The 26,667-nt window shown below is 65.3% G+C and overlaps 1 protein-coding gene across 7 annotated transcripts in view; it reads left to right on the top strand.

Annotated features, from left to right (window-relative positions):
- Nucleotides 1-9,450: 9,450 nt before the first annotated feature.
- The window catches only part of ADGRB1 (adhesion G protein-coupled receptor B1), a 77,725-nt gene continuing 60,508 nt past the window's right edge, over nt 9,451-26,667 (top strand). For 4 of the 7 annotated variants that reach the window (XM_047727499.1, XM_047727496.1, XM_047727493.1 and 1 more), the window contains exons 1-2: nt 9,451-9,666; nt 22,392-23,389. In XM_047727499.1, the coding sequence (XP_047583455.1) occupies nt 22,597-23,389 (793 nt within the window). In that variant the 5' untranslated portion in view covers nt 9,451-9,666; nt 22,392-22,596. The remainder of the gene's footprint in view (nt 9,667-22,391; nt 23,390-26,667) is intronic. The other 3 variants (XM_047727497.1, XM_047727495.1, XM_047727494.1) reach the window with 1 other exon arrangement.

Genomic DNA, 26,667 nt, shown 5'->3' with positions numbered 1-26,667 from the left:
CTTTACAGAGATGCAGGCTTCCTTTCATTGTCTTAGATGCCAGCATCTGTCCCTTGTGTGCCAGAGCCACTCCCTCCTCTCCTCCCTTCTCCCACTCTCCCCGGGCACCTGTGCAAGCCCTGGACTCAGTCTCCCTCAATGGCTTTGGGGACAGAGAGAAACAAGAGGTGACCCTCCCATTCTACCCCGCAGTGTCCCCACCCCAGACAGTGGTTGTGTAGGCAGAGGGACGTGGGAGCACTGGGCAGCGAGTCACCCTCCCCTCAGGGAAAGGCAGGAATCCTCCCCGAGGGGCACATGGTCCAAAGGGAGAGGATGTCCAGACAGAGGACACATCGGGAAGGGACTTGGGAGAGCAGGGAAGAACCCGGCTCAGACGGGAGGGCCTGGCAGGTGGGGTGGAGAGGGAAATGCTCAGGATGAGGCAGGAGGGACAGCCGGGTGGACCAGGACAGGCCTCAGACTGGCTTTGGTTTGGGGCTTCTCGGCAGGAAATGGAGAGCCCCTTAAGGCGTTGAAGCCATGAGAGTCGGGGGGTCATGCCTGCCTACAGAAGGGTGTCAGCCACCGCTGGAGGGCAGGCAGTGGAGGCCCCAGAGGCCACCCTCACAGCCCTGATATTTGACCCAATTCTCCTTGAACCTGCAAAAATACTGGGGCCCAGGTGAGGAGGGGCCTGCCCTTGGGGTCAGATCCCATGAGAGTTCTTTGCCCCCCGCCCCGAGGCAGAGGGCGCCTCCTGTGGGTGGGCAGGGGAGCTGCAACCTGGGGCCTCATCCTGCAGAGAGATGGGTGCAGGGGGCCCCCAGGCCTCCTATGAGTTGGCCGCCAGCTCCAAGTCCTGCTGGGGTCGACTTTGGTGTCTACGCCACCCAACCCCCAAGGCCCAGGCCCTGGGCTTTGCTCGGGCGCCCCGCGCATTGTGGCTGACACAGGAGGAAAGAAGCCGAGACTGACCCCAAGGGAGGGCCCGGGAGGCAGCTCTCACTAGCCCTGGGCTCGCGCTGTCCGTGTGCTGGGCTGCCAAGGGACATCCCATGCCTTGGAGACTCTAGTGTCCCATCTCAGGGGGAGGGAAGTCACCCCGCAGCCACCTGTGGTGGCATCAGCATCAAATCCTACCTTTCTCTCCTTTAGGACAACGTGAATCTGCTAACGGGGAGCCCATGGTCCCAAGGCAGCCAGCAGGGCCCGTGTCCTTGCTGGAACCCAACATCAGGGCCGAGTGTCCGCTCTGCGAGTATGAAGGGAGGGCGGGGGGGCGGTGCGGTGCAGGCTCCATCCCCTCCCAGAGGCTCCCACATCCTGTGGCCAATGCACATGCCCACACACACACTCACAACATGCACACTTGCTCCTCCCGCTGCCTGATCCCTGAGGCACCTCCCCCTGGCCTCTTTCCCCCTCCTTGGGGTATCTGTGTCCACTGAGGGGCCCAGGCTGCTCTAACAAGGGGTACCACTGGCTGGGAGCAGGAGTCACCATCACATGGTCAGCTGGGACCCAGGCCCCTCTGTCTGCGACCCACCAGCCCCAGATCTTGCCATCTTTATCAGGCAGGGGGGTGTATGGAGAAGTTGGGGGCCTTCAAGGGCCCAGCCCCATGGATGGGACTCCATCGGCTAGAACTAGTCACATGCCACAGATCAGGGAGGGGTACTAGGAAGAGAGGGCACCTAATGGGGGCATTTCCTACGTACGGTGGAGCAGAGCAGTGTCAGCAGCGTGAGCAGCCCAAGGGGCCCATCCACAATGCAGGACTGCCTGGTCTGAGGCCACACTGGGACAGGGCAGATGGGGAGAGATGACCTCCAACCTGGTGGAGAGGGCCTGGGAGACTCAGGGCAGACAGTGAGTCAGGCCCAGCCCCTGTGGTCCCCCAGGTGAAGTCTGGACCCCAGACTTCTGGGCCCTGAGGCCTCCAGGACCCACTCCCAGGGTGCCAACTCCATGGACCCCCAGGTGTCCAAGGCCACCCTTTGAGAAACCCTGGTGTAGAGTTGCAGATCTACTGCCCCTGGGCTCAGAATCAGGGCTCGGTCTGCAACCAAGAATCAGAATCAGTATGTCTGTCCACCCAGTTCCCGGGTCAGACTGCGTCCGGGGCTGCCCAGTTCAGACCCACCACCAGTGAGAGCTGGGGGCAGTGAGACCGCCCGGTAGAGCCACGGGTGTGGGATACTGGGGCCTGAGGTATGGGGAGGACCCACACGGAGGCCCAGGTCATGTCTGGGGTCCTTGTGAGCTGTGAATGTGTGCAAGTATGCCATCATAGTGGGGGGCTGGGGGGCACAAGGGTGGGTGAGGGAGATCTTGGCCAGTCTCCAAGAGGAGCAAGGGGCTGTTCACCATCAGTGCTGCCTGGAGCCTGCGGGCTGCTGAGTGCTGTCAAGGGCGGACAGAGCCTGCACGGCTCCCTCTAGCCCCCGCTCCTGTTGGCTCCCTGATCCCTCCGATGGTTCTGATTTTCCCTGCACTGCTTAGTAAATGCTTAATCTCCCACCACTGAGTGTTTCCCAGAGCTCGCTTGGTGTCCTGCCTTCCCTGCGCTTGCTGAGCCCAGGGAGAGGGCCTGGAGGGCCCGCTGTGTGCTCAGGCCCTGAAATCCACCCAGCCTCTGCTTTGGGAACCAGGATCCTGATGTGGCAGGGCCCTGGGTGCATAAGAGGGGCTTGAAGAAAATGCGCTTTGACTGCTAATGACGCTTTGTCCTCAGGAAGTGACCAGGGTGCTAGAGGGTCAGGACTCGGTCTGTGATTACGGATCAGAGATCAGCGTATGCCCAGGATTGGGGCTCAGCCGGTGACGAGAGATCAGAGCTCAGTCTGCGATAAGGAATCAGGATCAGCATGGGACCGAGACCAGGGCTCAGTCTGTGATTAGGGATCCAGGCCATCACGGGACCAGCCTGGGCTCAGGTGGACACTGTGAGGATTGGAAACAGTGCTTGGGAAGGGTCCAGGGTCGTTCCTGGCCCGGGGCCACTCCCTCTCCTTTCCTTCCGACCTGTCAGTCTCGAAGACCCCCTTTCAAGAATGGGTCTTTGACTCGAGGGCCCAGCCTGGTCAGAGTGAAGGCTTTAGGGGCCGTCCTCGCCCCGGCCATGTAACCTTGGGCAAGCACATCACCTCTCTGAGCTGCAGGTTCTCAAGCTTTGGAAGGCACCGTGCCTCATGGCTGCTGGGTGCTGCCCGGAGGGCCAGTGGAATCAGGGAAGCCTCTTCCTCCAGCGCAGTGGCCGAGCAAGTGCCAGGAGGACGTACAGCCAGGCTTCACCCTCCGTGGGGGCCTCTGTGGCCCCAGGGGTTCCCCTGCTGGCCTCCCACCCCAGGGGGCCAGCAGCGCAATGGCTGCATGGGCCGGTCATGCCGCTGGTGCCCCTGCACCCCTCCCTGACCCGCATTTCTTCTGCCGCCGCCCCACACCCCCCCACCGGGTGTTAGGAAAACCCGCCATTCGCACCGGGTTCTCACTGACAGTTGTGAGAACCAGTGGTTGGAAATAGCCTAAAACTCCCCGGCCAGCTCCTCCCCAGGGAGGACAGGGGCAGGTAAGGGGTGCCCGAGGAGTGCGCCGGGCCGCTGGGCTTACAGGTGCTCCCGCAGGCCCCACCACGCTGCTCCCCCGGAGAAGGCCAGGACTCAGTGTCAGCACCACGGTCAGGAGAACGTGGGGGGTCTGGCCGCGAGGGGAACAGCCAGGGTCCCAGCAGCTCGGCCCCCTGTCTAGCATCTGGACAGGCTTTCCTGGGGCTGGGAGCGGACAGGCTGCCAAGCACTTGGTCCCGAGTGTCCCCCACCCCCGCCGACCCCCACAGGCTGCCTGGGTCCAGGCTGATGAGGATGCACTGTGTGGCCGTGGCCCGAGCCTTCACCTCTCTGAGCCCTTCCTGTGGAACACAGAGAAGTCATGTTGCCCAGCCTGGACAAGGGCAGCCGCGGCCACCCAGGTGAGCTCGGCAAAGTGGACTGGCCACTTCCCGGCCCCGCTCCCCCTAGCCCTTCTCTCTTCACCTCTGTCCTGTCCGCTGCCTCTCTCCCAGCCAGTGGGGCCAGCTCTCAAGAAGCACATCTCACTGAGCGCCCACACCCCGGTGTCCCCTGGGGTCCGCCGCCATCCTTGGGAGCAAGGAGGTGGCAGGCTGAAGGGACCTTTGTCCTTCGAGGCCCGGGTGAGACCTCAGATCGGGGGGGGGGGGGGACTGCTGTGTCATGCCAGCCTGCCCTTCTCCGGGGCCCACACAGGCGGTGAGCGGGTCTGGGTCCGGACAGGGCGCTCGTGAGGGGGCTCTAAGACTCAGGGTTGTGCAGGGCACCCCGTCCTGCATTCCTGCCCTGCCAGCCTGGGTTCCGGCCCACGGCCAGCCCACCCGCTCAGACACGAGCCCACGGGGCCGGGCGCCGTGCTGCGGGTGCTCATGGGGGCCCCTGGAAACTCCTCGGTGGGACGGGATGGGAATGAGGCAGGGCACCATGGCCAGAAGGGGGACTGTACCGTGGGCAGCACTCACGACTGCTGACCCAGAGGGGCTGGAAGAAGGGGGTCCCATCCCATGGGCTGGGCCGAGTCAGTGCAGGGGAGGCATGATGGGGCCCGGAGCTGGGCCGGGCCAGGAAGTTCAGCACCAAAGAAGAGGAGACTGGGGGCCACCTCCCCTGGTACTCACCATCTGTGCTGGGCTGCACGAAGCCACTTCCCGGTTTAACCCCACAAAGACCACACGGGTGGGTGCCATCATCATCCCCAGTTTACAGGTGGAGCGGGCACAGAGGGGTCAGTAACTCGCCTGAGGTCACACAGCTAGAAAACGGAGCGATCAGGACAGAACCCTGTTCAGTCAGCCCGCCTGCAGGACACCCCACTCTCACCCGGAGCCCCCAGTGTGGGGAGGGGAGAGGTGCCGAGTAGCCCCCCACGCACTCCATGGCAGAGCCTGGAACCACAGGGGGGCTGCTTGCTGGAGTCAAGGAATGACGGGTCTCTTGGCACCTCTGGGCCGGGAGCTCTGCCTGGGGGGAGCCTTCAGCCCGAATCATGTGCGCGTCCGGCCCTGGCCTAGGTGTGTGCAGGGGACCCTGGAATGTCAGAGGCTCAGAGCTGGGCGGCACATCCACCCGGGAACCGCGGGACGATCGCCCATCACCCCAGGCCTGCGCTGGCCCCTGAGCAGAGTCATTCGTCAGTGGAGGGTCTGCTCACGGTCCTCCTCTGGGCCCAGGCAAGAGCAAGGACCTGCGGGCAGAGGAACCAGGGAGGCCCCCCGGGTGTGTTCTGCGCCTGGAAGGGGCCTTGCCTGCTGACAGGGAAGTGAGGGCTTCTGGGAGGAGGAGGGCCCTCCCGGAGGAACGGAGAACCTCTGCCCTCCCTGTCCTCTCTCCGCAGCTGCTCCTCCGCGGGTGTCCCGGGGTCGTCCCTCCCTCGCTCCCTCCGGATCTCCGGCCAGGAGGCACTGGGGACACTGCGGGAGGTGGGAGGGGGTGGGGCGCACGAGGCCATGGGGCGGGGCCTCGTTTCTGCAAGCGGCGCCGCGGCCGTCTGTCCTGACTGGGAGGCGAACTGCGGCTTGTGTCCACAATTAATTATCGCGCGCGTGAATCCGCTAATTACTCACCGCGCTCAGCCCCCACCCCTCACCCTCCTGCCTCAGGCTTGCAGAGTTCACTGACGAGTTGGAGGACCCTGGGATGGCCTAGGCTGGAAATCCTGTGCTGTCCCCTCCTTCCCTGCACCCGGTGAGCTCCGAAGACCCTGGAAAAGGTTCCCGGACGCTGACCCTCTCTCCACCTCTGTGCATGAAGGCAGGGTGGGGAGACCGTTGGTTCTAGACCATCCCAATGCCCAGCCTGACCTCAAATACCCCCCTTCCCTGAGCCCACACTGCTTGCTCTGAGAACAGGACGGTCCTACGTGAAAATGCCTGGACTTGAAGGTGCATTTCCGCTGCTCTGTCCTGGTGTCCCCCAGCCCCTGGAACGTTCCTGTTTGGCATTCCTCTGGGATGCCGTAGAGTTTATGCTCAGCCTAGCAACTGAAGAGCCTGCCGTGGAAACAGGCTCAGCATGTCACCAGTGTGAGGGTCCAGAGTGTGACCAGGGTCAGAGCTCACAGCGTGACCAGGGTCAGAGTTCAGGGTGTGACGAGGGTCAGGACTCAGTGTGTAACTGGGATCAGGGCTCAGGGTGTGGCCAGGTTCAGGGCTCACTTTGTGATCAAGGTCAGGATTCAGTGTGTGACCAGGATCAGGGCTCAGTATGCGATCTCGGCCAGGGTCAGTGTGTGACCAAGCTCAGTGATCAGTGAGTTCCAAGTCATTTAGAAGGCACAGCTGATTCAATCGCTGTGGTCGGGGCTGTGAACGACCATGACCAGGGCTTTAAGGGGCGGAGCCTCATACTCCCTCTGGGGCTGTACTAGGAGGTTCTAGAGCCTGGTTTCCAGCTGGTTAAGTTTGGCCCAGCTGAGGACCATCCATTTCAACCTGCCAAACTGAGCCCATCCTGGGTTTCTTCAGGCTGTGGCCCGGCCTCCAGTTTTGGGTGTGAGCAGTGAGGGTCAAAGGTCAAGGTAGAAGGGTTGCTGGGTATAAACTGGTCTCGAATCTCTGGGAAAGTGGCCGTTGGCTCAGAGGTCTAGAATCCGGGAGTGTCTGGGCCCTAAGAAGCCTTCAGAACCGTCCAGTCGAGGTGCTCGCGCAGTAACAGGGATACTGGCGCTGCGACGGGGTGAAGGCCAGGGTCTTTATTTCGAGCCACCTGGCGGGGAGCCGGGTGGGGGCAGCGGGCAGAGATGACACCGGATCTTCGGGCTGACTCGTCTTTCTCCTCGGGGAGGGGCAGGCGGGGTCCTGGGCCCGCTCTGCCTCCAGGTGCGGGACCTCTCTGGATTCTGGGTCAGGAACGGGACAAGGGGTCCGTTTTCTAAAAGGGGCGGGTCAGGGAAGGAGGCGAGGAGCGCCCACGCGGGGAGGGGCAAGGCCTGGCCCTGCTGAGAAGCCCCAGTCCAAGGGGCCACCGCCTCGCCCTGGGAACCCCAAGCCAAGACCCAGAGCAGGGCAGTGGGAGCGGCAGGGAGAAGGGCGGGTGGGAAAGCAGTGCCAGAAACCCTGACTCAGAGCAGCCTGCGCACCGGCGATGCCTCGCAGCCGCATGTCAGAGGCCCCCTGGCGGCCACAGGCTGCCGGTGCCGGAGGACAGCAAGGCCAAGCAGCTGCAGGAAGGACCCAGCAGAGGTGGGAAGGGTGGGCAGGTGCGGGAGGGGGGGGGCTTGGAGGTAGCTCCCCCCCCAGCACTGCCTCCATCTCTTCCCCCAGCTCAGAGACTTGGGGAAGAGGGCTCGGTCCCTCAGGAGGGAAGGGACCCTTAAGGGTGTCTGAAGGTTGTCCTGGGGAGGGCCCTCCCCTGCCTGGTGGTCTTTGTCTCCCCTGGCCTGTCTGACCAGCCCCTCAGGATGCCCCTAGAGCTTTGGGCCCCAAGTTGGCCTCGGGAGAGGGTCTGGTTTGGACAGACTCCATCTGCTGAGACGAGCAGACAGCCAGGAGCCAGGCGGACTCCAGTTGCCCCCTGCCGCCCCCCAGGGCCTGTGATGGTGTTGGCTGCTATGGGGATATCAGGGCTCTGGGTGGGGGGTATGGTGACGATCACAGGGAGAGCGGCACAAGGGTGGATGGTGATGAGGACTGTGCACTGATGTGTGACGGTGACAGTGATGGAGTCTCTCACTGTGTCTGCCGAGAAGAGCGGACAGTTGGACCAGACATTGGGGTTGAACAGCGGAAGTGTATGTGGACTGCTATGGTGACGCACATGCAACGTATCAGGTATTCAGGCAGAGCCGAAGAGGATCTTGTATTCAGAGTGGACCACAAGTTGTGCAGAAGGAGCAAGGAGCTGCGAGGCAGTGGCATCCTAGTAGAAAAGAACCTTGAAGTAATTTCCCTGAGGTCGTTCCTCCAAGACTCTGGATTTCACTCTAGAGAGGCCCCCTGTGGAGCTCTGGGTGCAGGTCTCAGAAGAGGAGGGATTATGGGCACTTTAGGATGTGAGATAAAGCAGCTAAAGGGGCGTAGCCACCAGTTTACAGAAAACAAAATCCAAATATGGAACTGGGATGTCCCCACTGTCACCAAGTCAGAGGAGAAGGGATGGGGGATGAGGACAGAGAGGGGTGAGTGAGGACAGCCACACAGGGTGACAGGGGCTACACCTTTACTTTCAACCCCGCTCCTCTTGGCTCTTGTCCTAGGCGCCTCCCACCGCACTTCCTAGGAGCCCCCCAAGGAGAGAGTGGAGGAACCCAGCTCCCACCGAACAAGTCGGCCCTCCCTTCCCCCTCCCCCCTCTAATCCTCTTGGGTGACTCTATCACCTGCCCAGAACTCACTTCTCCTTCCATCCAACCCACCGTCCACTCTCCTCTGCCACAGGCCACCATCTCTTCAGCCCTCCCTCCACTCTCTGCTATTCATTCGGTTACGGACCCAGCTATCCTGTCCGTCCTCACTGGCTCATTCCTCCATCCATACACCCACCCTCCATTCTTCCATTCAACATCCCACCCATCTCTCTGACTTCACATCCATCCATCTACCCTCTGGCACACCTCCTTCCTCTACACCGCTTGCCTCACCCATCCTTCCACCTGTCCCATCCTCCCATGTGCCTCTATTTTCTATGTACAACACCCTATAACTTCCTTCCCTCCATCCATCTGTCCTCTGTCCATCCACCCATCCATCCACCCATCCATCCACCCATCCACCCATCCATCCATCCACCCACCCATCCACCAACCAGCCAGTGGACAGCCACTCCTCGGCTCCTGGAAGAGACAGAGAGCAGAGACCCAACTCTTGGCTTTCCTGCTGCATGGGGCAGGAGCTGGGCTTTCCTTGGTGTGCGCGCCTGTATGCATTTGATCCGTACTCCCCCCCCCATCTCTCTCCCCTCCCCCACACCCCGCCCCCCGCTCGCGCTCCCCTCTAATGTGTGATCTGGAAGCTCTATAAGCCTGATGTAATCCGTAATGCAGTCTCTGGCTCCCGATTCGGGATCCAGTTTCAGAGAGCGAGAGATTGGGGAGCGCCGGCAGCCCGGTGGGGGGAAGCAGCTCGTCTCTCTCTCCTCCTCCTTCTCCCCGTCCTCGGCCTCCTCCTCCTCCTCCCTTCGCCGCCCCGCCCCCGGCTCGGCTCGGCTCGCCCCCCCCTCAGGAAGGGGAAAAAAGGCGAGAAGAGCGGGGCAGGCGAGAGGAGCGGAGCGGCGGCGGCCGGAGAGGGAGCGGCGGGCGCAGGCGGCGGCGGGCGCGGCGTTGGCGGCGGCCCCGGCGGAGCGAGCGCGGAGCCGGCGAGCCGGGAGCACAGGCGGCCGCGCCGCGTCCTGGCCGGGCCCGGGCCCGCGCGCCCCGCATCGCCTGCAGCCCAGGCATCCGGACCCCCCGGCGCCTGGGGGGATCCAGCAGGCGGGGGGAGGGGGAGGGGGCCTGCGTGCGCCGGCGGGGGCACCCCGGGGTGCGTCCGGCTAGGCCTGGAGCGGGCCGGGGGCGGCGGCGGCAGGAGGAGCCCCCCCGCTCGGGTCGGGCTCCGGGCTCGGCCGCCGGCGACGCGGGGCGCTCCTGGGGATTTGCAACTCGCCGGATCAAGTCTTCGCCGGCGGGGCCGCCGCTACTGGGGAAGGTAAGGAAGGCTCTGGCTGGGAATTGGGGGCTGGGGGCGCGGCGAGAGGGGCGCAGCGAGGGTGGGAGGGGATCGGGGGAGGGGCAGGCGCCCGGACTTCTTAACTTCGCCGTTTGGGGCTTCGCAGCTCCGAGGTTTGCGCTCAGAGCTCGGGAGTTTGGACCCCCACCCCCACCCCAGCCCCCTGCCTCTTCCAGCGGCAGTCACGGAATCCGGCAGGTCTCTGAGCGCTCTACCGGGCAGGCTGAGGAGGGGGCGACCCTGGCCGCGGCAGAGCTCCTTGGCGCTGCTCACCTCCCCCCAGTGCACACATGCAGCCTGGCCAGGCTGGCAGCCTGGGCTGGGGAAGGCATCCCCTCCCCATCACATGCACAGACCCAGGGCAGGCTGGAGAAGGCGTTCCCGTTGTGTCCCCAACACATACAGATGCTGGCAGGGGTCTTTGGGAGCCCCAGATGTAACCCCTACAGCCACGCATAGACCCAGGTAGGTAAAGGAGAGACACCCCAGTGTGCCCCCCTTCCCTTCATGACACTCAGAGCCCCCTACAGACATTGTAGGGGCCGGAGATGTCCTCCCCCCACGCAGAGCCCCCAGGCAAGCACGAGAAGCCTCCGTCTCAGCCCTCACCCATAGACCAGGCACTAGCTTTGGAGACCCCCGGAGGTTCTCTTCCCCCTGAATCCGCGGAGGGCCACCCTAGCGCCCCCCACCACCCCCACACACAAACGACCTGGCTCGTTCCGTTCTTGTCTTCTTTTCCCCTCGCTCGGACAGGCCGTGCGGATAAGCCGCTCTGAACTTTGGGTCGGCCCGGCGCCCTCTCCGCGCGAAGCAGCGAGGCCAGGAGCCGGGCACTCCTCGGGCCCCATCCCCAGCGGGCAGAGGCCGCCGGCCCTCCGCCGCCGCCTCGCTCTCTGGGAGCTGCGCGTAGCTGCCTCGAGGAATGAGCACTGTCCCCCTCCCGGGGAGGCTGGGGGCTCTGGGCTCGTCCAGGCGCCCTGTCCCCGGGTCCCCGTGGACCCCTGGGCAGGCAGAGCGCGCCTCCGGCCTGCCTCAGAGGGGGCGGCACAGAGAAGAACCGCCGTGGAGCCAGGCGGCCGGGAGAGCTAGACGGAGGCTGCGGCTCGGAGCCCCGGTCCCTCCGCCGAGCTTCCGCGGCTCCTGCTGGGTCACTTCCCAGGCAGCTCCCAGAGAGCGCCCAGCCTGGCAGCCAGGCCCCAGGCCACTGGGCACCTTACCCTTCCCACTTTTATTTTGGGCTTCCAAGTTTCTTGGAGCGCAAGGACCCAAGCTGGGACCTGACGAGCCTTAACCCATCCCTCTTTAGCACCCTTCGGCTTCGCGCGCTCCCATCACGTCCCATTCCCCTGGCCTGGGGTAGGAATTCCTTCGCCGCAACTCGGGAGGAGTTGAAAGGCGGAAGGCGCGTGGGTGGGCAGGGGGCGCGCACCCCCGCCCTAGAGGAGCTTTTTGGCGTACTGTGTTAGGGAGGTGGCTGGGAGATCTGCGCTCCCACCCCACCCTGGGGACCCAAAAAGACCCTTGGTGCCCTCCCCCACAGACACAAACCCACGCCCCCTCGGAGCAGCGGCCGCGCGGGCGGTGGAGTGGGGGGCGGGGAGCACCCGAGGCTGGGGTCCCTTTATGTTTCCGGGAGGCGGTGTATGGTGTTTGGGGTCTGGAGAAGCGGCCATGGCGTCTCCTAGAACCCTGAAGCCTTCCATTCCCCGACGACCCCCGCAGTCGAGGAGGCAAAGAGGGAGGTCGAGGGAGGGAGCCGCTCCCCTCCTCGACCGCAGGCGACAGAGAAACTCCGCGCCCGGACGCCGGGTGCCGCCGGGTCCAGCTTTGAGTACCCCGGCAAGGTCAAGCAGGCGAGGGAGGGGGCGGGGGCTCTTGAGCGCGCCCCCGCCCGCGCAGAGTCGCAGCCTGGGGAGGGGATGTGGGCCGCCCGCCGAGTCACTCGAGCACCCGCCACCCGAGCCTGGTCCCTGGAGGCGGACGTTGCGCGCATTCGGGGATCCCGGAGCGCCCCGCGCCGAGCCCGGTGCCTTCCTTCCCGGCTCGCTCGCTGCTCCTCGGCGCTGCTTTCAGACTTGTTGCGCCTGGATCTGGGGGGCGGGGGACGGCCCGGGAGCCCGGGCGGCGGGGGGCCGAGCCCTAGGCCGGCAGGAATGCGCCTCCGCGGCGCGCGACTCCGCGGACGGGCACGGCGCGGGGGGCTCGAGCGGGGAGTTTGCTGCCTCCGATCCTGGAGAAGGACGCTTGTCCCCGCCGCGCTCCCGCGCGGGGGCGAACACAAGGCGATTCGTGGCCCTCGGCCTCCCGCCGCACTCCGCGGAGCCCCGGCGAGGAGGGACCCAGCTAAGTTGCCGAGCCCTCCAAGTCCCTTCCCTCGTCCGCAGACTCCGGCCCCTCTCGGGCCTCGGTGGCCGCGTCCGTGCAATGGGAGCGCGGGTTATGTTCTCGGAGCCCTTCCAGCCCAGGCCCTCGGTGCTCGTCCCGCGATCCAACGTGCTGGGCCCTCAGCGGGCTGGGTCTGCGGCGTCCGGGCCAGGCCAGGTCCCGAGGCAGCTGCGCGCCTGCAGACTCTCGGCTGCGAGGCCCGGCCCTAGGCGGCCCCGGCAGGCCCGGGCGAGCGGCCGAACGCGGACAGCCTCGCGTGGCGCCCTCGCCAACCGCCCCCCGCGCCCCACCCGCCCGCCAGGCCCGGCCCCGCCTCCCGGAGCCGGTCGGGGGGCCCCGAGCCCGCCCCCTGGGGACACCTCCGGGCTGGGGCCCGGGCGGCCGGCGCAGGGCTGCGGTGGCGGTGGCAGAGGGCGGCGCGCTGCCCCGGGCGGCCGGGAGAGGGCGCGCGCGCCCGCCCGCCGGCCTGCCCGCCCCTTCCGTCTCCTCCGCGCCCGCCCGCGCCCGCCCCATCCTGGGCAGCCCCCCGCCGCCCCGCCCTCCCGCCGGGCCCTCTGCCGCCCGCCGGGCCGGTCAGTGGCGTCTCGGCCAGGCCCCGTCACCTGTCCGTCCGCTCGCCCGGCCCCCGTGCCCTTGTGCACCGTGCACAGGCGCGCGCGAGGGTGTTTGTGCACGCGTGTGGCACGCACGCCGCCGGCATGCGTGTGCAGGCATGCACACTGTCACATCTGCGTGCGTGGCGCGGTGCAGGTCTCCTGGGAGTGTGCGCCCGGGCTGCACGCCCGGGATGGCCGTGTTTCGTTGAGCCGCCTTTCACCCTTGGGCAGGTCCTGTGTGTTCACCGTGTGCAGGAGGTGAACCCCGGGAGCCAAGCTCTGTCTGAGCCCCAGGAAGACCCTGAACCTGGAGGGGGTTGTTAACCCCACTGGTGCCAGCAAGCCCACACTCTCCCATTGTCCTCTGGGATCCTCCCACCTCCGGCCTCCCTGGTTGCAGCTGCGCCATAGGGCAGAGCGTGGTTTCCAGGTAAACACGCGAGCCCCCCCATGTGCAGTCCGCAGGCACACACAGACTAAACCTGGGGGTGCCCACGTGTATACTTGCCCTGGGGGCACAGTGAGGGCCACGGGGAGGGCATGGTTGCATCCCCACACCCCCAGCGTGAAGGCTGACCAGAGGATGTGAGTGAAGACACTTCGACAAGCTCTATGAATCAGCTCTAGGGGGTGAGGGATAGCGGCCAGCCCGCAGGGGTCCAGATGTGGGGCTCCCAGAGAGGCTTCCACCAGGAAGCGACAGCTCACCAGGTCCCACAGAAGGGGTGGGTGGGTGGGTGTGGTGAAGGGAAGGGAACAGCTGTGCAAAGGCCCTGTGGCAGGTAACAGGACAGCTGTGAGGAATGGACAGGACTTGGAAAGGACCATGCATGGCAGGTGGGACCTTCAGAGGCGATGGGGCCCAACCTAAGCCCTAGAGGCTTTGGGCTGCTTCCTGGCAGCTGGGGGAGGACTAATGGGGTCCTCAGTAGGGATGGTGTTTTGGCCCGATGGACACCCAAAGCAGTGGTGAGCTCCTATGCGGACAGTGGGGTCACAGGAGACAGCACCCAGCCGGCGACAAGGGCTGCCATAGCCCACACCTGTGCCACTCTACAGGCAACATTCATCAGGACAGAATGCCCCCTCCCTGGCCCTCCCAAGACCCCCCACATCACCGTGCAATAGGAGCAGACGCCCAGTAGAGCGTGCACAGAAGACCCTGCCCCGGGGCCTGGGTCCCACCGCACACGGGCACATCCCAGGCTGCAGTGTTCCTCAACTGAGGGGACAAGGTCTCAGAGGGGACAGTCTCCGTGGACACAGCAGCAGGGGGCGGAACATGAACCCTTCCCCCCAGGGGGCCACTCTCTGCCAGGATCCCTGAGACCTGCAGAGGTGGCTGGAGGCGGAGCCCCGGGCTTGGACCCCTGAGGATCCTCCCCGGGCTCTGTGTCCTCAGCTGTGTGCTGGGGCCAGCCGTCCCCCCGTGTCACTGGGCAAGGCAAAGACCAGAGCTCAGGGACAAAGCACCATGCACGCTCAGGGGCACCTCTGTCCTGCTCACCCTCCCTCCCGTGCCCTCCCCCTTCTTCATAGGAACCCGTGCCCGTTAACCCAAGAAGTGGCAACGCGGGGAACAGAAGCAGGGCAGGGGGCAGCAGGGCGTGTCCGTGTCAGCCCCAAATCCCAGGCCCTCCTGTCCCATGTGAACCTTAGCAATTCCCTGACTTTCCACACAACAGCTACGTACCTCTGTCCTAAAAATGGCTTAGGCAAATGAAAATGTCCAGTGCACACTGTGGGTCCCTGGCTCTCCCCCACCCCCACTGTCACCTTTGACACCTCGATTATCTTTGTGCCTCTCCCACCGCCTGTCTTCCTGCCCACGGATCCCTGTGCTCCCCAGCTCCACCAGAAGCCAGGAGAGGCCTCAGGGCAGGCACCAGAGTTGGCCCCAGCCCACGCAGTTTGGGGAGGCGGGCTGCCAGTTTTGGGGTTCCGACTCTGCTGAGATGTGGGCTGAGGGTCCCTGAGAAGGAGATGCTGAGGGCCGGTGGACAGAGGCCTTGGAGCTCTGCAGGGCACCCCAGGGGCAGTCACTGACCATGCCCCAACCTGGATGGGGGCGGCAGAGGGAAAACCAGGCCCCACCCATTGAAGTCTGTGCCTCGCCCCCAAGCCTGGTTAAGCCCTCAGCCTGCGTGGGAGTTGATGGCCCCAAGCTCCCTCCTGCTTGGCAAGGTGACTTTGGACCAGCCGCTTCTCTGAGACTCCATGACTCAGGGCCGGGAGCCCTGCGGCCCAGTGCCCCTGAGTGCTGGCGCGGCAAAGGGCGCGGCCGAGGTTGGGGATGCCGAGGGCAGGTCTTGGTGAGGACGTGGTCTGCCTGGCCAGGGGAGGGGGGTGACATCCAGTGCCCTGGGGGACGCACAGAAGGAGAAGGACTCAGCAAGCGGGAGAGCACGCCCTCCGCCGCCCGCTGCCCATGCTCCCAGCTGGGCCCGGAGGAGCCCTGACCTGTCCCTGGCTCCCGCCTCGCAGGTGGCACCTCCTCTTGACAAGAGCACACGCACTCGCACACCCACACGTGTCCATGCACACACAGTGTGCATGTCTCTGGCTCACTGGCAGTCTCTGGCTCACTCACACTGCAAGTGTGCACACGCTCTCCTTCCCGCCACAAAGCCTCATTCGTACACACTTGTTCTGGGACACACACTCCCTCATACACAGCGTGCACACGTGTGTGCATGTGCTCCGCACCCACACACGCTCCTCAGAACCCCAGCGGGTCCATCTGTGGGCCCCATGGTCCTGCTCAGGAACGCCGGGTCCCCTTGTCCCGGTCTCCCTCCAGACCTGGGGGAGGGGGTGCGGGTGGCCTTGAGTTCCAGTCCCTCCCTCTCTGCCTGTCCTTCTCCTCTGCTGCCCCCCACAGAGAGCGGAGGTCACCCGTGGGGGGGGGGTGGAGGCCCTGGCTGCAGCCTCCAGCTGGGGGAGCCTCCACCCCTCCGAGCACTGGGACGAGACGTCAGTCTTGCTGCAGCCTGGGGTGCTGTGGAGGAGGTGCAGGGATGCTGGGAGCCAGGGGACCTCGGTTCCGTGAGACAGTTGTGGGCTAAGTTGCGATCTCCACTCTTTCCTTCCTCGTGCTCCCCACGGGACCCATGCGGGCTCCGCCCGGCCAGGCCTGCTCGGAATGTCCCCAGGACCTCAGCACATTCTGCCCAGGGCAGCCCCACGACTAGAGTGGGTCCCCCAGCCCCTTCCTGACCACTTCTTCCCACCTTTCTGCTGTCGGCTGGCCCTCTCCATGCGACCTTGGGCAGGTGACCTTGGACAAGCCCATCCTGCTGGGGACCTGGGGAGCACAGATCCTGGTGTGGGGGCATGGAGAGGAGCGCCACTCGCACGCCAGCAGCTGGCTGGGCAGGGCAGCAGAGCTTCCGCCCGTCGCAGGGCAGAGGGCTCACGCCGGGCACTGAGCCGGCGATGCAGAGAGGAGAGAGCCCAGGCACCTCTGTCACACTCAGAATTGCAGCGACCCACTCCTCATGACAGCCCCCCACCCCTGCAGGGAGCCCCTAGCCCTGGGACAGAAGCTGTCTCTGTCCCCACATGGGATGCTCCCCAGGAGAGCCAGTCCACGTGCACATTTGCACTCGTGTGCGCGTGCAGGCCTTGGGTGTATGTCACCCCACGTGCCCGTATGTGCGAGGGCACATGCATGCATGGGGGTGCAGGCCACATCTGCTCCCAGGAGGGCCTGGAGGGCTCAGGTACGGCTTCCTGGGGCGGGCCTATGCTCCGTGGCCCAAAGGGCAAGAAGGCGTCCTGGGCAGGGGCCGCGGGGGCCGCCCGGGCAGGGCAGAACAGAGGCAAAGCCAGGAGCCTGAGTGCACGGAGTGTCTGCAGGGTCTGTGAGCGGTTTGGTGTGATGGCATTCTGGGCCAGAGGAGGTGTGGTGAGGCCCATCAGAGAGCTGGCCCTTGGTTCCAGGCCAGGGGTGCCTGGGGCAGTGGGGGGTGGCACGAGTGATGAGGTGTCTGTTGGCCTCCTTTGTGAAATAGAGGTGAGCTCTCCTTGCCCTCCGTGGGTGGGGGAGCAGGTAAGGGCCTGTAGGGGTGGCCTGGAGCAGACCAGGCACAGGACGGGCCCCTCCCAGCCACGGACCTTCGGGTGGGGAGGGGGACTTCCTCTCTTCACTTGCACAGTTCTGCCTGGCTTCCAGCCAGGATCCCCCCATGACCCCCATGCCCAGGCAGGTGGGCAAGGGAAGGAGGCTTCCTGAGGGGCTGGGGCTGGCGGGCACAGTGATGGGGGACATCTCAGGGGCCTGGCCTGGGGGCTCCTCAAGGCAAGCGCGGGATACCCCACAGGTCAGCTGGGGGTTCACTGGGAGACTGGTTTGCACAGGCTGGGAGAGGGGACCGCTGGTGGCTCTGGAGGGGGGCAGGTTCTCACACCCCACCTGCTTCTGCGCTCATGGAGGGAGGCCTGCCCTGGCTCTCCTGGCCCCTCTGTGTCCTGGATTGTCCGGGATCAATGTCAGCAGCCCCTCCCCGCCCAGGGACCAGGCTGCCTGACCTGCCACAGCCCAGGAGGATATGTGGGGGCTCACAGGACCGCCCCCCGGCGCAGGGAGGACAGGCCGCTGTGGGCAGGGGTGGTTGCTTGTCCCTGGACGGCCTCTCCTGCTCGCTCTCCTGGCCCCTGCCTGCCAGCCAGCCCCTGGGCTACCGCTGGTGCCGAGGGGGCCCAGCCTCCCCTCCCCCAGTGCAGCCTCTTCCCAGGACACACAGGCAGGCACTGTTCAAGGGGCCGGCCGGGACAACAGAGTGCCTTTTGTGGCTGGCATCTGGGGATGCCATTGGCGGCCTGGGGTGGGTGGGGAGGGGATGCGGAGGCCGGGCCCGAGGTGGGTCTGTGTGTGTGCACTGGGCCTGGCGGGGGAGGGTCAGACGGACCCAACTGAAGCTGGAGAGTCCTGGAGCCCGTGGAGGCAGTGTCCAGCCCAGGCCCTTGTACAGTGGGTAAACCGAGGCACTCGGGGCCTCTGATGGCAGGGCAGGGGCACGGACACCTCTGGGATGGTGTGGAAGGTCGGAGCGTCATCCCCACACTGATGGTGGCCCTGAGAGGCCCACTGTGAGCTTGATTCTGCTCCTACCCCACAGTGGGTGCTGTGACATTGAACAAGGGGGTCTCTGGGGAACCGCCCGTGGTCAGTGCTCAGGATATGGCCATCACTCTCGCCCTGACTCCCAGCTTCCTGCCCAGCCTGGCACAGCCGGTTCTCTTGGTCCCCCCACCCACTGTCACGCCCCTCCTGTTCCAGTGGCCTCTACCCTGTGACCCTACTCAGACACCTGCAGGCTCCCTTGCCCTCCTCCTGAGTCCACAGTGCAGGCTCTGGGAGGCCTCACTGCCGGGCGGGACGGACGCCAGCCAGGGGTAGGGACTGGACACCAGGAAGAACTTCCCGGCAGCAAAGGCAGTGTGGCCCGAGCAGGTGACGGGAGACGCAGGACCCAAAGAGGCTCGGGTGCTCATGGCCACCGTCCTTGGGAGCCCAAGAGGGGCAGTAGTCGACCAAAGCTGTGATGACCCAGGCTGGGAGCTGGGGGACCAATGACCAGACCAGCGGCCTGTGTGGGGAGGAGACGGCCCCCTGCGAGCGCTCGTGGAAAGGACCAGCAGGGGCCGCATCAGAGCCTGGCACCAGGGGCCGAGTGGGGCCTCCGTGCACCCCTCACAGGGGCCAGCTGGCTCAGAGAGCTCTGAGAGCTTGCTGATGCCTGGGGGCCAGATGTGGTCGAGGGAGGGGCCCGAGCCGGCCCAGGGCACCCCAGATCTGGTCCTCCGGTCTGAGGCCCTGCCTTGGGCTCCTCGGGGTTCTGGCTTGGCCACTGGGCTCTCCCCAAGCCATCCCCTCCAGGTCCCCTCCTGTCCCAGCCCTGGCGTGCGTCACGCTGACCCTCACATCCCAGAGAACACACGCGGAGCCCGGCTCTCCTCTTGTCTTGGAGCCTTGTGTGAGCATGGTACAGGTGTGCGTGCGGGCACAGGTCTGTGTACACGTACAGCCCCCTGTGCTTTCACATGCGTGCCCACACATAGGCGTGTTCTGAGACGTGTATGCATCCACACCTGCCCCCCATTTCTGTGACCCCGGCTCCCCCTGGCCCAGATCCCACGGAGGCCACTTCCTTGTTCTCCCTGCCTGCACCTGCCCCTGCCGTTAGAGGGACCCCAGAATGGTCAGATCAGGCGCTGCCCCCACTCATCTGGGGACCAGACCCAAACACCCTCCCCTCCAGGACCCCACCCTGAGCACCACGGGGGGCCAGGCCCACCCCTGTCTTCCCCCACCCTGTGTTGGCACCAGTCCCCCTGGCCTGAGATAGACTCCACTTAGCCTCCCCTGTGGCTGTATGACCTGGGGCCGGACCCCAGTGCGCCGCAAGCCTGCCCAGCTCTCTGCCTGCCTCGGCCCACCTTTGGCGTAAGAAGGCTGAGAGGGGCCTTGGGCCTGTTTATCCACAGTCTCGTTGGAGGGGATCAGGCAGGTGGCTCCAGGGGATGGAGGAGGCCTCGTCTCACTGGAAAGGCCTGGGAGGCAGAGGGCGAGTGCCCGCCGGCAGGTGCAGGAGCCATCCACAATGACCGCCTGGGCCTCCTGCCCTCCTCAGCCCTGTGACCCTGCCCGCAGAGCCCGCTGGGGCCGTGATGCTCACCCTCGCCGCTGGGACAGCCTTCTGGCTAGCGGAGCCTTCCCCAATGCCCAGGGTGTGGAGCAGTTTGAGTCCAAGATGCGAGCTGAGCCTAGCTCCCTGGTGGCCCTCGCAGGGAACCCCAGAGCTCCCAGGCATGCTGTTTGAGAACTCCAGGCTGAACACTTTTAGGCCATCTTCAGGTCCCCGGAGTCTGTGAAGACTCACTCCAGAGCCTCGGTCCTGGGCTGCAGCTGCCTGAGAGGGTTCTGAGCTCTGTCTGACCTGCCCCTTACCATACCTTCACCCTTGCATGCCCCCCCCTCAGGGTCTAGGCAGGGAATGTCCCCCCAAACACACACACACACACACACACACACACATCCCACAGCCCAGCTGGCCACTGGGACTTCTGTCTTCTCCCGAGCACCCTCCCCGTGCCTCCTCCCGGCTCACTACCCCTGCCCCGCCTCACCTCCCTTCCCTTCCCCTAAGGCCACTCCCTGCCACCAACTGCAGGGTGGCCCTTCTTGGGGGCACTGTCCTGCCTCCAACCCTCCCTGACACCTCTCTCCTGGTGTGCAGGACCCAGCAGGCGGGCCAACAGGTGCTCCGAGAGTGGTGTGTGCTGGTGGGGGGGCGTGCAGAGGACCTTGGCTCGGCCTGGCTCCGGCGGGCCCCGGGACAGTGCGTGGTGGACTGGCAGACCGGGCCCCGCGCTGGCTCAGGCACCCGGCACCTGGCACCGCCGAGCCCCACGGAGGCACAGCTCCCCAGAGCTTCTGGGGGGAACCCTAGCAGGTGTGCCCAGTTACAGCTCACTGCTGTCACCATGAAATGCCCAGCACAGCTCGGAGCCCCACGGAATGCCCCACCAGCCCAGGCCTGCCGAACCCGCGTGGCGTGGAGCAGGCGGCCATGCCCTTGTCAGCAGCACCACGTGGCTGAGCCTCCCTTTGTTCCAGATGGGATGATGGAGGCCCTAGAGGACCCCCTGCCTGGCACAGGCCCTCATGCCACCTCCTGCCCTGCTCTTGGCCCCCCAGAACCAGCCCCCCACCATGGGAAGGCTGTGGGACAGGCTGCCTGGGGTCCTGGATGAGGTGCGGCGAGTTGGGCTGCTGTGTGCAGAGCTGTTTCTGCTGGGCTCTGCCAGCATCCCCCCAGGACTGGGGCATCAGGGAGAGTCTGTGCCAGGGCTGGGGGCTGGCTCTCACCTTAGGTCCCAGCCTGGGACTTGACATGGGGGGTTGCAGCCTCAGGGGCTAAGGCTCGGGCGAGGTTCTGGAACACGTGACCACAAGACTATGGGGACCTCCCAGGTCTGGGATTGGTTGCAGGACCCTGGCCTTTCCATCCCCATAATGCGGGGACTGGCGGGCTCTTCTAGAGGCGTCTAGAAGCTGGGGGGCACCGAGGGCCTCCCAGAGGTAAGGGCCAAGGGCAGAGTCTGCTCAGCTCCGCCCAGAGGTGCCAGCATGAGAAGCTGGCAAATTCTTTTCTTGGGGCCCCTAATGTCTGCCACGAAAGAGCCCCAGAGGACCAGGTTTGGCCCAGCTCCCCTGGTCATCCAGAGCCCTGCTCCCGCCTCCTCTCCCCTCGAGAGTTACCTCCTGCCCCGAACACAGGGAAACCCCCAGGTCTAGCTCTTACCCTCTTGAAGAAAGAGTGAGGCTTCATACTCTTTCTACCGGGGCGGCAAGGGACTTGCCCGAGGCCACACAGCTGGGAGGAGCAGCCTGAGTCCAGGCACCCCCACTCCAGTCTGCTCGGGGCCCAGGGCCACCTCCGCCCAGCTCCCTGCTCTGCCACCAGCCTGTGCAGGAAGGGTGGCGGCCAGCTGGGCCTGGGCAGCAGGAAGCGGCAAGCGCCTACGGGCAGGTGGCCGCACGGGAAGGTTGACAGAGGGGAGGGGAGGCCAGGCCACCTGGGGAGCCGGCTGCAGCCCTCCCTTCTCACCCACCAGCTCAGTGGCTGCGTGGGACTGACAGCTGGCCCAGCTAGGGGCCTTGGTGATAGTGGGGAAACTGAGGGCTGGAGGCAGAGAAGCTTACCAGAGTCCGCATGGTGGCGAGTCCAGGCGGGGCATTGCCCATTCTGAGCCCAGAGTGGCTCCACTGTGTCCCTGCACCATATGGGCTGGCGGCTGCCTCCCCCCGCCCCCACGAGCAGAGTGGGGGCCCCGTGAGCTGTGGCACAGGCTGGGATCTGCGGGGGAGGTCCACGGTGGCTTCACCTGTCACCGTGACCTCCTTGGAGTCGCTTACCCTCTTAGCCTCGGTCTCCCCATCCTGAAGTTGGAGGGTCATGGCCAAGCCTGGAAAAGAAGGGGTGAGGCAAGGGACCAGTGTTGGCTGAAGCTGGGTGAATGGGGTTCTAGTGACTCTGTCCCCAGCCCTCCGTGCCCAGAGCTGCAGGGCCCTGGAGCCAGTGGGGTCAAGGGTGGGAAGAGGAGGAGGGAGGTGGCCTGAGAAGCTGCAGTGACCCCATCACAGTGTCATGGTCAGAGCCAGGGGCCCGGGTGGCCTGACGAGGGGTAGGGACTCCCACCCCTGGGGATGGAGGGAACGGCTTCTCCCCTCTACAGCCTCCCCACTTCCTTCCTCTGAGGTTTGTGGATTCTTCCCTGAAAGACAGGGAGGGGATGGGGAGGAGGAAGGGCAGAGAGGACGAAGACGCAGGAGCGAGAGGGCCAGGAGGGAAAGCCAGCCCTCCCCCACCAGAGGCCCCAGGGACGAATGGCGGCTGTGGCAGGGACAGGAGCAAGCATGCAGGCCCTGAGCTCATGGGAGCCACGCCAGGCTGCTCAGCAGGATGGACACAGTGAAGGCCCCTATGGCACTTGGCCCTGGCCCGGTGCTACCCACCCCTCCCCGATCCGGCCTGGTTGGAGGAGGAGGAGGCCCCTGTCCCACTGCAGGTGGACACGCTGGCAGGAGGCAGACACGGTGTCTGGGAGCCACGCCAGGCCCGTGGCAGCCACCCCAAGCCCGGGCTGGGCAGTGGGACACAGCCACAGTGTCCCAGGGGGCTCACCCTGTCCCCTCTTCTGTTCTTCCCCCAGCTGCTGCTGAAGGCTGCAGGCCCGCGTCGGGGCCCCGGACTTTAGGAGCCACTGCTGCACTCAAGGTCATTGGAAGCGTTCTCCTCCTCTGTCCCCCGGCTCCCGCCCCGCCTGGCACCCCGCCGTCGCCGGACCCTGGCATGTCAAGGCCTGGCCTGCGCCTGCCTGCCCAGCCCGCGGAACCCCGGTGGCCCCGCGAGCTAGGATGAGGGGCCAGGCCGCCGCCCCGGGGCCCCTCTGCCGGACCCTCTGCCCGCGGCCGCCGCTGTTGCTGCTGCTGCTGCTGCTGCTGCTGCTGCTGGGGCGTCGGGCGCGGGCGGCTGCAGGGGCCGACGCGGGGCCCGGGGCCGAGCCGTGCGCCACGCTGGTGCAAGGCAAGTTCTTCGGCTACTTCTCGGCGGCCGCCGTGTTCCCCTCCAACGCCTCCCGCTGCTCCTGGACCCTGCGCAACCCCGACCCCCGCCGCTACACACTCTACATGAAGGTGGCCAAGCCGCCCGCACCCTGTGGCGGCCCCGGCCGCGTCCGCACCTACCAGTTCGACTCCTTCTTGGAGTCCACGCGCACCTACCTGGGTGTGGAGAGCTTCGACGACGTGCTGCAGCTCTGCGACCCCTCTGCGCCCCTGGCCTTCCTGCAGGCCGGCAAGCAGTTCCTGCAAATGCTGCGCCAGCGGCCGCCCCCAGACCCCGGCCCCCGGCTGCTGGGGGCGTCCCCGGGCCCCAGCGACGACTTCTCCGTGGAGTACCTGGTCGTGGGCAACCGCCACCCAAGCCGGGCCGCTTGCCAGATGCTGTGCCGCTGGCTGGACGCCTGTCTGGCCGGCAGCCGCAGCTCACACCCCTGTGGGATCATGCAGACCCCCTGTGCCTGCGTGGGCGGGGACGGCGGCGCCCCAGCCCCCCGCGGGGACGTCTGCCTGAGGGACGGTGTGGCCGGCGGCCCTGAGAACTGCCTCACCAGCCTGACCCAGGATCGGGGCAGAGACGGTGCAGCAGGTGAGTGCCCGGCGGGAAGAGGGCAGAGGGTGGGCGGGGGAGGGGGTCATCTCGGCAGGGCTGCCCCGGTCCCCTGTCCCTGGAGCGAGCCACCGGGGAAGCCGAGGGTGTGGAGGTAAGGCTGCTGGGCGAGTGTTTGTCCCCGGCCTTGGGGTCCACGTACCCGGCCCCCAGGTGGTGCCCGCTGAGTGTCAGTGAAGGGACGAATGACGGATTTCCACTGGGATGAAGGAGTGTTCATTCCTGGCTGGGGGAGGGTCCTTCCATCTTAGCTAAGGAGCAGTGGGCTGCCGTGGCCTGTGGCGGGGTCCGTGGGGCCTCCAGGGACACGGGCCACCTGGAAGAAAAGTGAGCCGAGCGGACTGTTCAGAGATGTGGTCAGGACCTGAGATTTGGGGATTGTATGTGGTTGAGCCCCACCGGTCTTGTAGCCTCAGTTGTACCGCACACCCGCAGGGTGCCAGGGATGCCAAGGACACGCAGGGACAATGACAACAAGGACCCGTTGTGGGGAGGCTGCCCTCAGGGTGGGAGAAAGTGCCCGCAGCCCTGTGGGAGCACATCAGGGAAACGCAGGGCAAGAGTTCCTGGTGGGCTGAGGCCTCTGCTTTACCCGGAGGCCAGGGTTGCCTGGACCAGGGGGCCGTGTTCAGGATTCCGGGATGCATGCATGAGCCCCGGGGTGTCGAAGGGCATCGCCAGCTGCGGACGGGGCGGACGTGTGTCAGGAGTCCTCGCGGAGGGGCTGTGCGTTCTTGGCCCTGGGAGCACCTTGGCTTCTCCTTGGAGAGCTGGGAGCCCGTGCGGGAGGATGAGACTGGGGGGACGGGGAGCCAGTGGGGCTCGGTGGGTAGTCCTGGTGGTGGAAGCCCCCTGGCAGGAGGCCTGGGGTTTTGTGGGAGCATCCGAGGACCCTGGAGCTGTGGCCAGACCGGGGAGGCCATAGGCGACAGCTCTTCTCAGACTGCTGAGCTGTCCAGGCTGCTGAATACAGGCACCGGGCACCCAGAGGCTGGGCCTGGCTGGGGGTTCCACGCTGTGCAGGTCACTCTGGGGCCAGGTGACATTGTCCAGTGCCCTCGGCCAGCGGGGTCAGAGGACTGGTCAGAACCAAGTCTTTAAATGCAGAAAATAAGCTATAAGAGGTTACAAGGAAGCCAGTTATCAGGGAACAAGGTTCCAATCTGGCCCCCGGCTGTAGATTCTGGAACGTCCAGGAAGTAGTGAGGATAGCTGGAGAGAAGCAGGGGGAAAGGGGGAGGGCACTGCCTCTCCCATGGTCTCAGGAGGAAGCCAGCAGAGCCCCCAGGAGATGGGGACTGACGGGGTGCCCAGGAAACCAGCGCAAATGCCCTGTGGACATTAGATGGTGGGGCAGCAGCAAGGTAGGAGGCTAGAAGGGCTGACCTTTGGGCTGGGCGAGATGTAGGACACTGTGTCCTTGACTTGGGCAGCTTCTGAGGCAAGACAGGATGGAAGCAGTCCTCGGGGGGGGCGGGGGACGAGCAGGAGCAGAGCTTCGGGTCGTGGCCCGTTTGGGAGGTGGGAGGACGATGCAAGGCAGGGCCAGGCCCTGGCCGGCCTGTAGTCTGGCTCTACCACTCCCCAGCGGGCCTCAGTTGCTTTGTTGGCAAGGAAGGACTGTGGGGCCGCATCGGGTCTGACGGCCCCAGGACTGCCCACTGTGGTAGCCATGTGCATAAGAGCTGGGTGTGTTCACATCGCGGGGCTTCAAGCAGAAGAGTGACACGCTCTGGCGGTCCTCGGGCTGTCCATGCAGAAGGCCGCTGGAGCTCAGAGCAGGCTGGTCAGCGTGGGAGGAGGAGGGCCTGGCGATAGGAGCTGATGGCTGTGCTGGTACGCGGGACACAGGGAAGGAGACAGCTAGACACCACCCCCCAAATTTCCAGCCAGGAGCTGGGAAAGCACTGGGTAGGGGCACAGTGGGGAGGAAGATCCAGAGGTCAGAGTGGGACTCCAGTGTGGGATTGCCGGGGGCTCCCCCAGGTGGGACTGTCCCTCGAGCAGGGCACTGTGGGATCTGGGACACCAGGACAGGACCAGGTCAGCCCGACCCACACTGGCTGGGAGTCCTGGGCCAATCCCAGAAGCTCGGTTGGCCCCTCGGGCCTCTTGTCTTTAAAATGGAAAGAGCAAAAATAGTCTTTCCTGGGTTGCGTGAGGAACGCAGACCGGGAGGAAGCAATTCTAGGCAAACACGATGCTAGTAATGAAACACCAAGGCCCACGTCCACTGTTAGGTGGGAGGCAGAGGGCTGGGGGGGGGGCTGTCAGGGGAGGGGCACTGGGGGACGGAGGCCGAGGCGGGGGAGGACACGCCCGGAAGTGGTGCTTGGAAGAGGACAGGAAGGCAGGTGTGTTTGCACTCGTGTTCACACCTCTGCGTGCGTGTGTGTAAGGACTGTGCACTGTATCGTACGTGTATGTGCACCACCAGCGTGTGCCCGTGGATACAAGTGTGTGTACATGTGTGTTCACGCAAGCCTCACCCGTGTGTGCCCGGGTGTGCCCATGTGCATGTGCAGGATAGCGAGCGTGCACGGGGTGTACACCTATGTGTGTGTACACACACATGCACGGCTGATGTGCACAGTGTGCCATGAGTACATGGTGCTCGTATGGGAATGAGTGCGTGCGAGCACTCACGGTATGTACGCGTGCTCATGCATGCACGCGCACACACGTGTGCACGGTTGGTACGTATGCGTATGGAGCACGTGTGTGTTCTGAGGCTGGGCTCCGTGCAGGGCCGATGCCAGCGCCCTTGGCAAAGGGTAGGGCCCAGGCTGTGTGGCCAGGCCTGGTGGTCTTTCGGGAAGACCATTTGGAGAGTGTGGGCTGGGACTGCCCGCCCCGTGGAGGAGAGGCCGCGCTGAGCAAGGTGGGCCAGATGGTGTCACCTGGGCCCAGAGACCAGGCACCCCTCAGGGCTTGTCCCTGGACCAGAAGACCCTGATACTTCTAGGACCCTGGGAATAAATACTCTCATAGTGGTGTCACCAGCAGCCATGTCTCGAGGGTTTCCTCTGTGCTGGAAGCATCCACACACATATTAACAAGTTTACTCTTTCTAGCAGCCCAGGAGTTGGCCCACCAAAGCACCCTCCTGCCCCCCGGGCCTTTGCACTATCTGTTCCCTCTGCCTGCAACACTCTTGCCCAGACACGTGCAGGGCTCCCAAGTCCTTGCTCAGACATGCCCCTCTCCACAAACCCTGACCGTGCCATGTCAGACGGCAACAGCCCGAGCCCCACACT

Source organism: Lutra lutra, chromosome 4, assembly GCF_902655055.1.
Source record: "Lutra lutra chromosome 4, mLutLut1.2, whole genome shotgun sequence".
NCBI lineage: Eukaryota > Metazoa > Chordata > Mammalia > Carnivora > Mustelidae > Lutra > Lutra lutra.
Note: the sequence above shows the minus strand (reverse complement) of the source record. Positions and strands in the feature narration are given on the sequence as shown.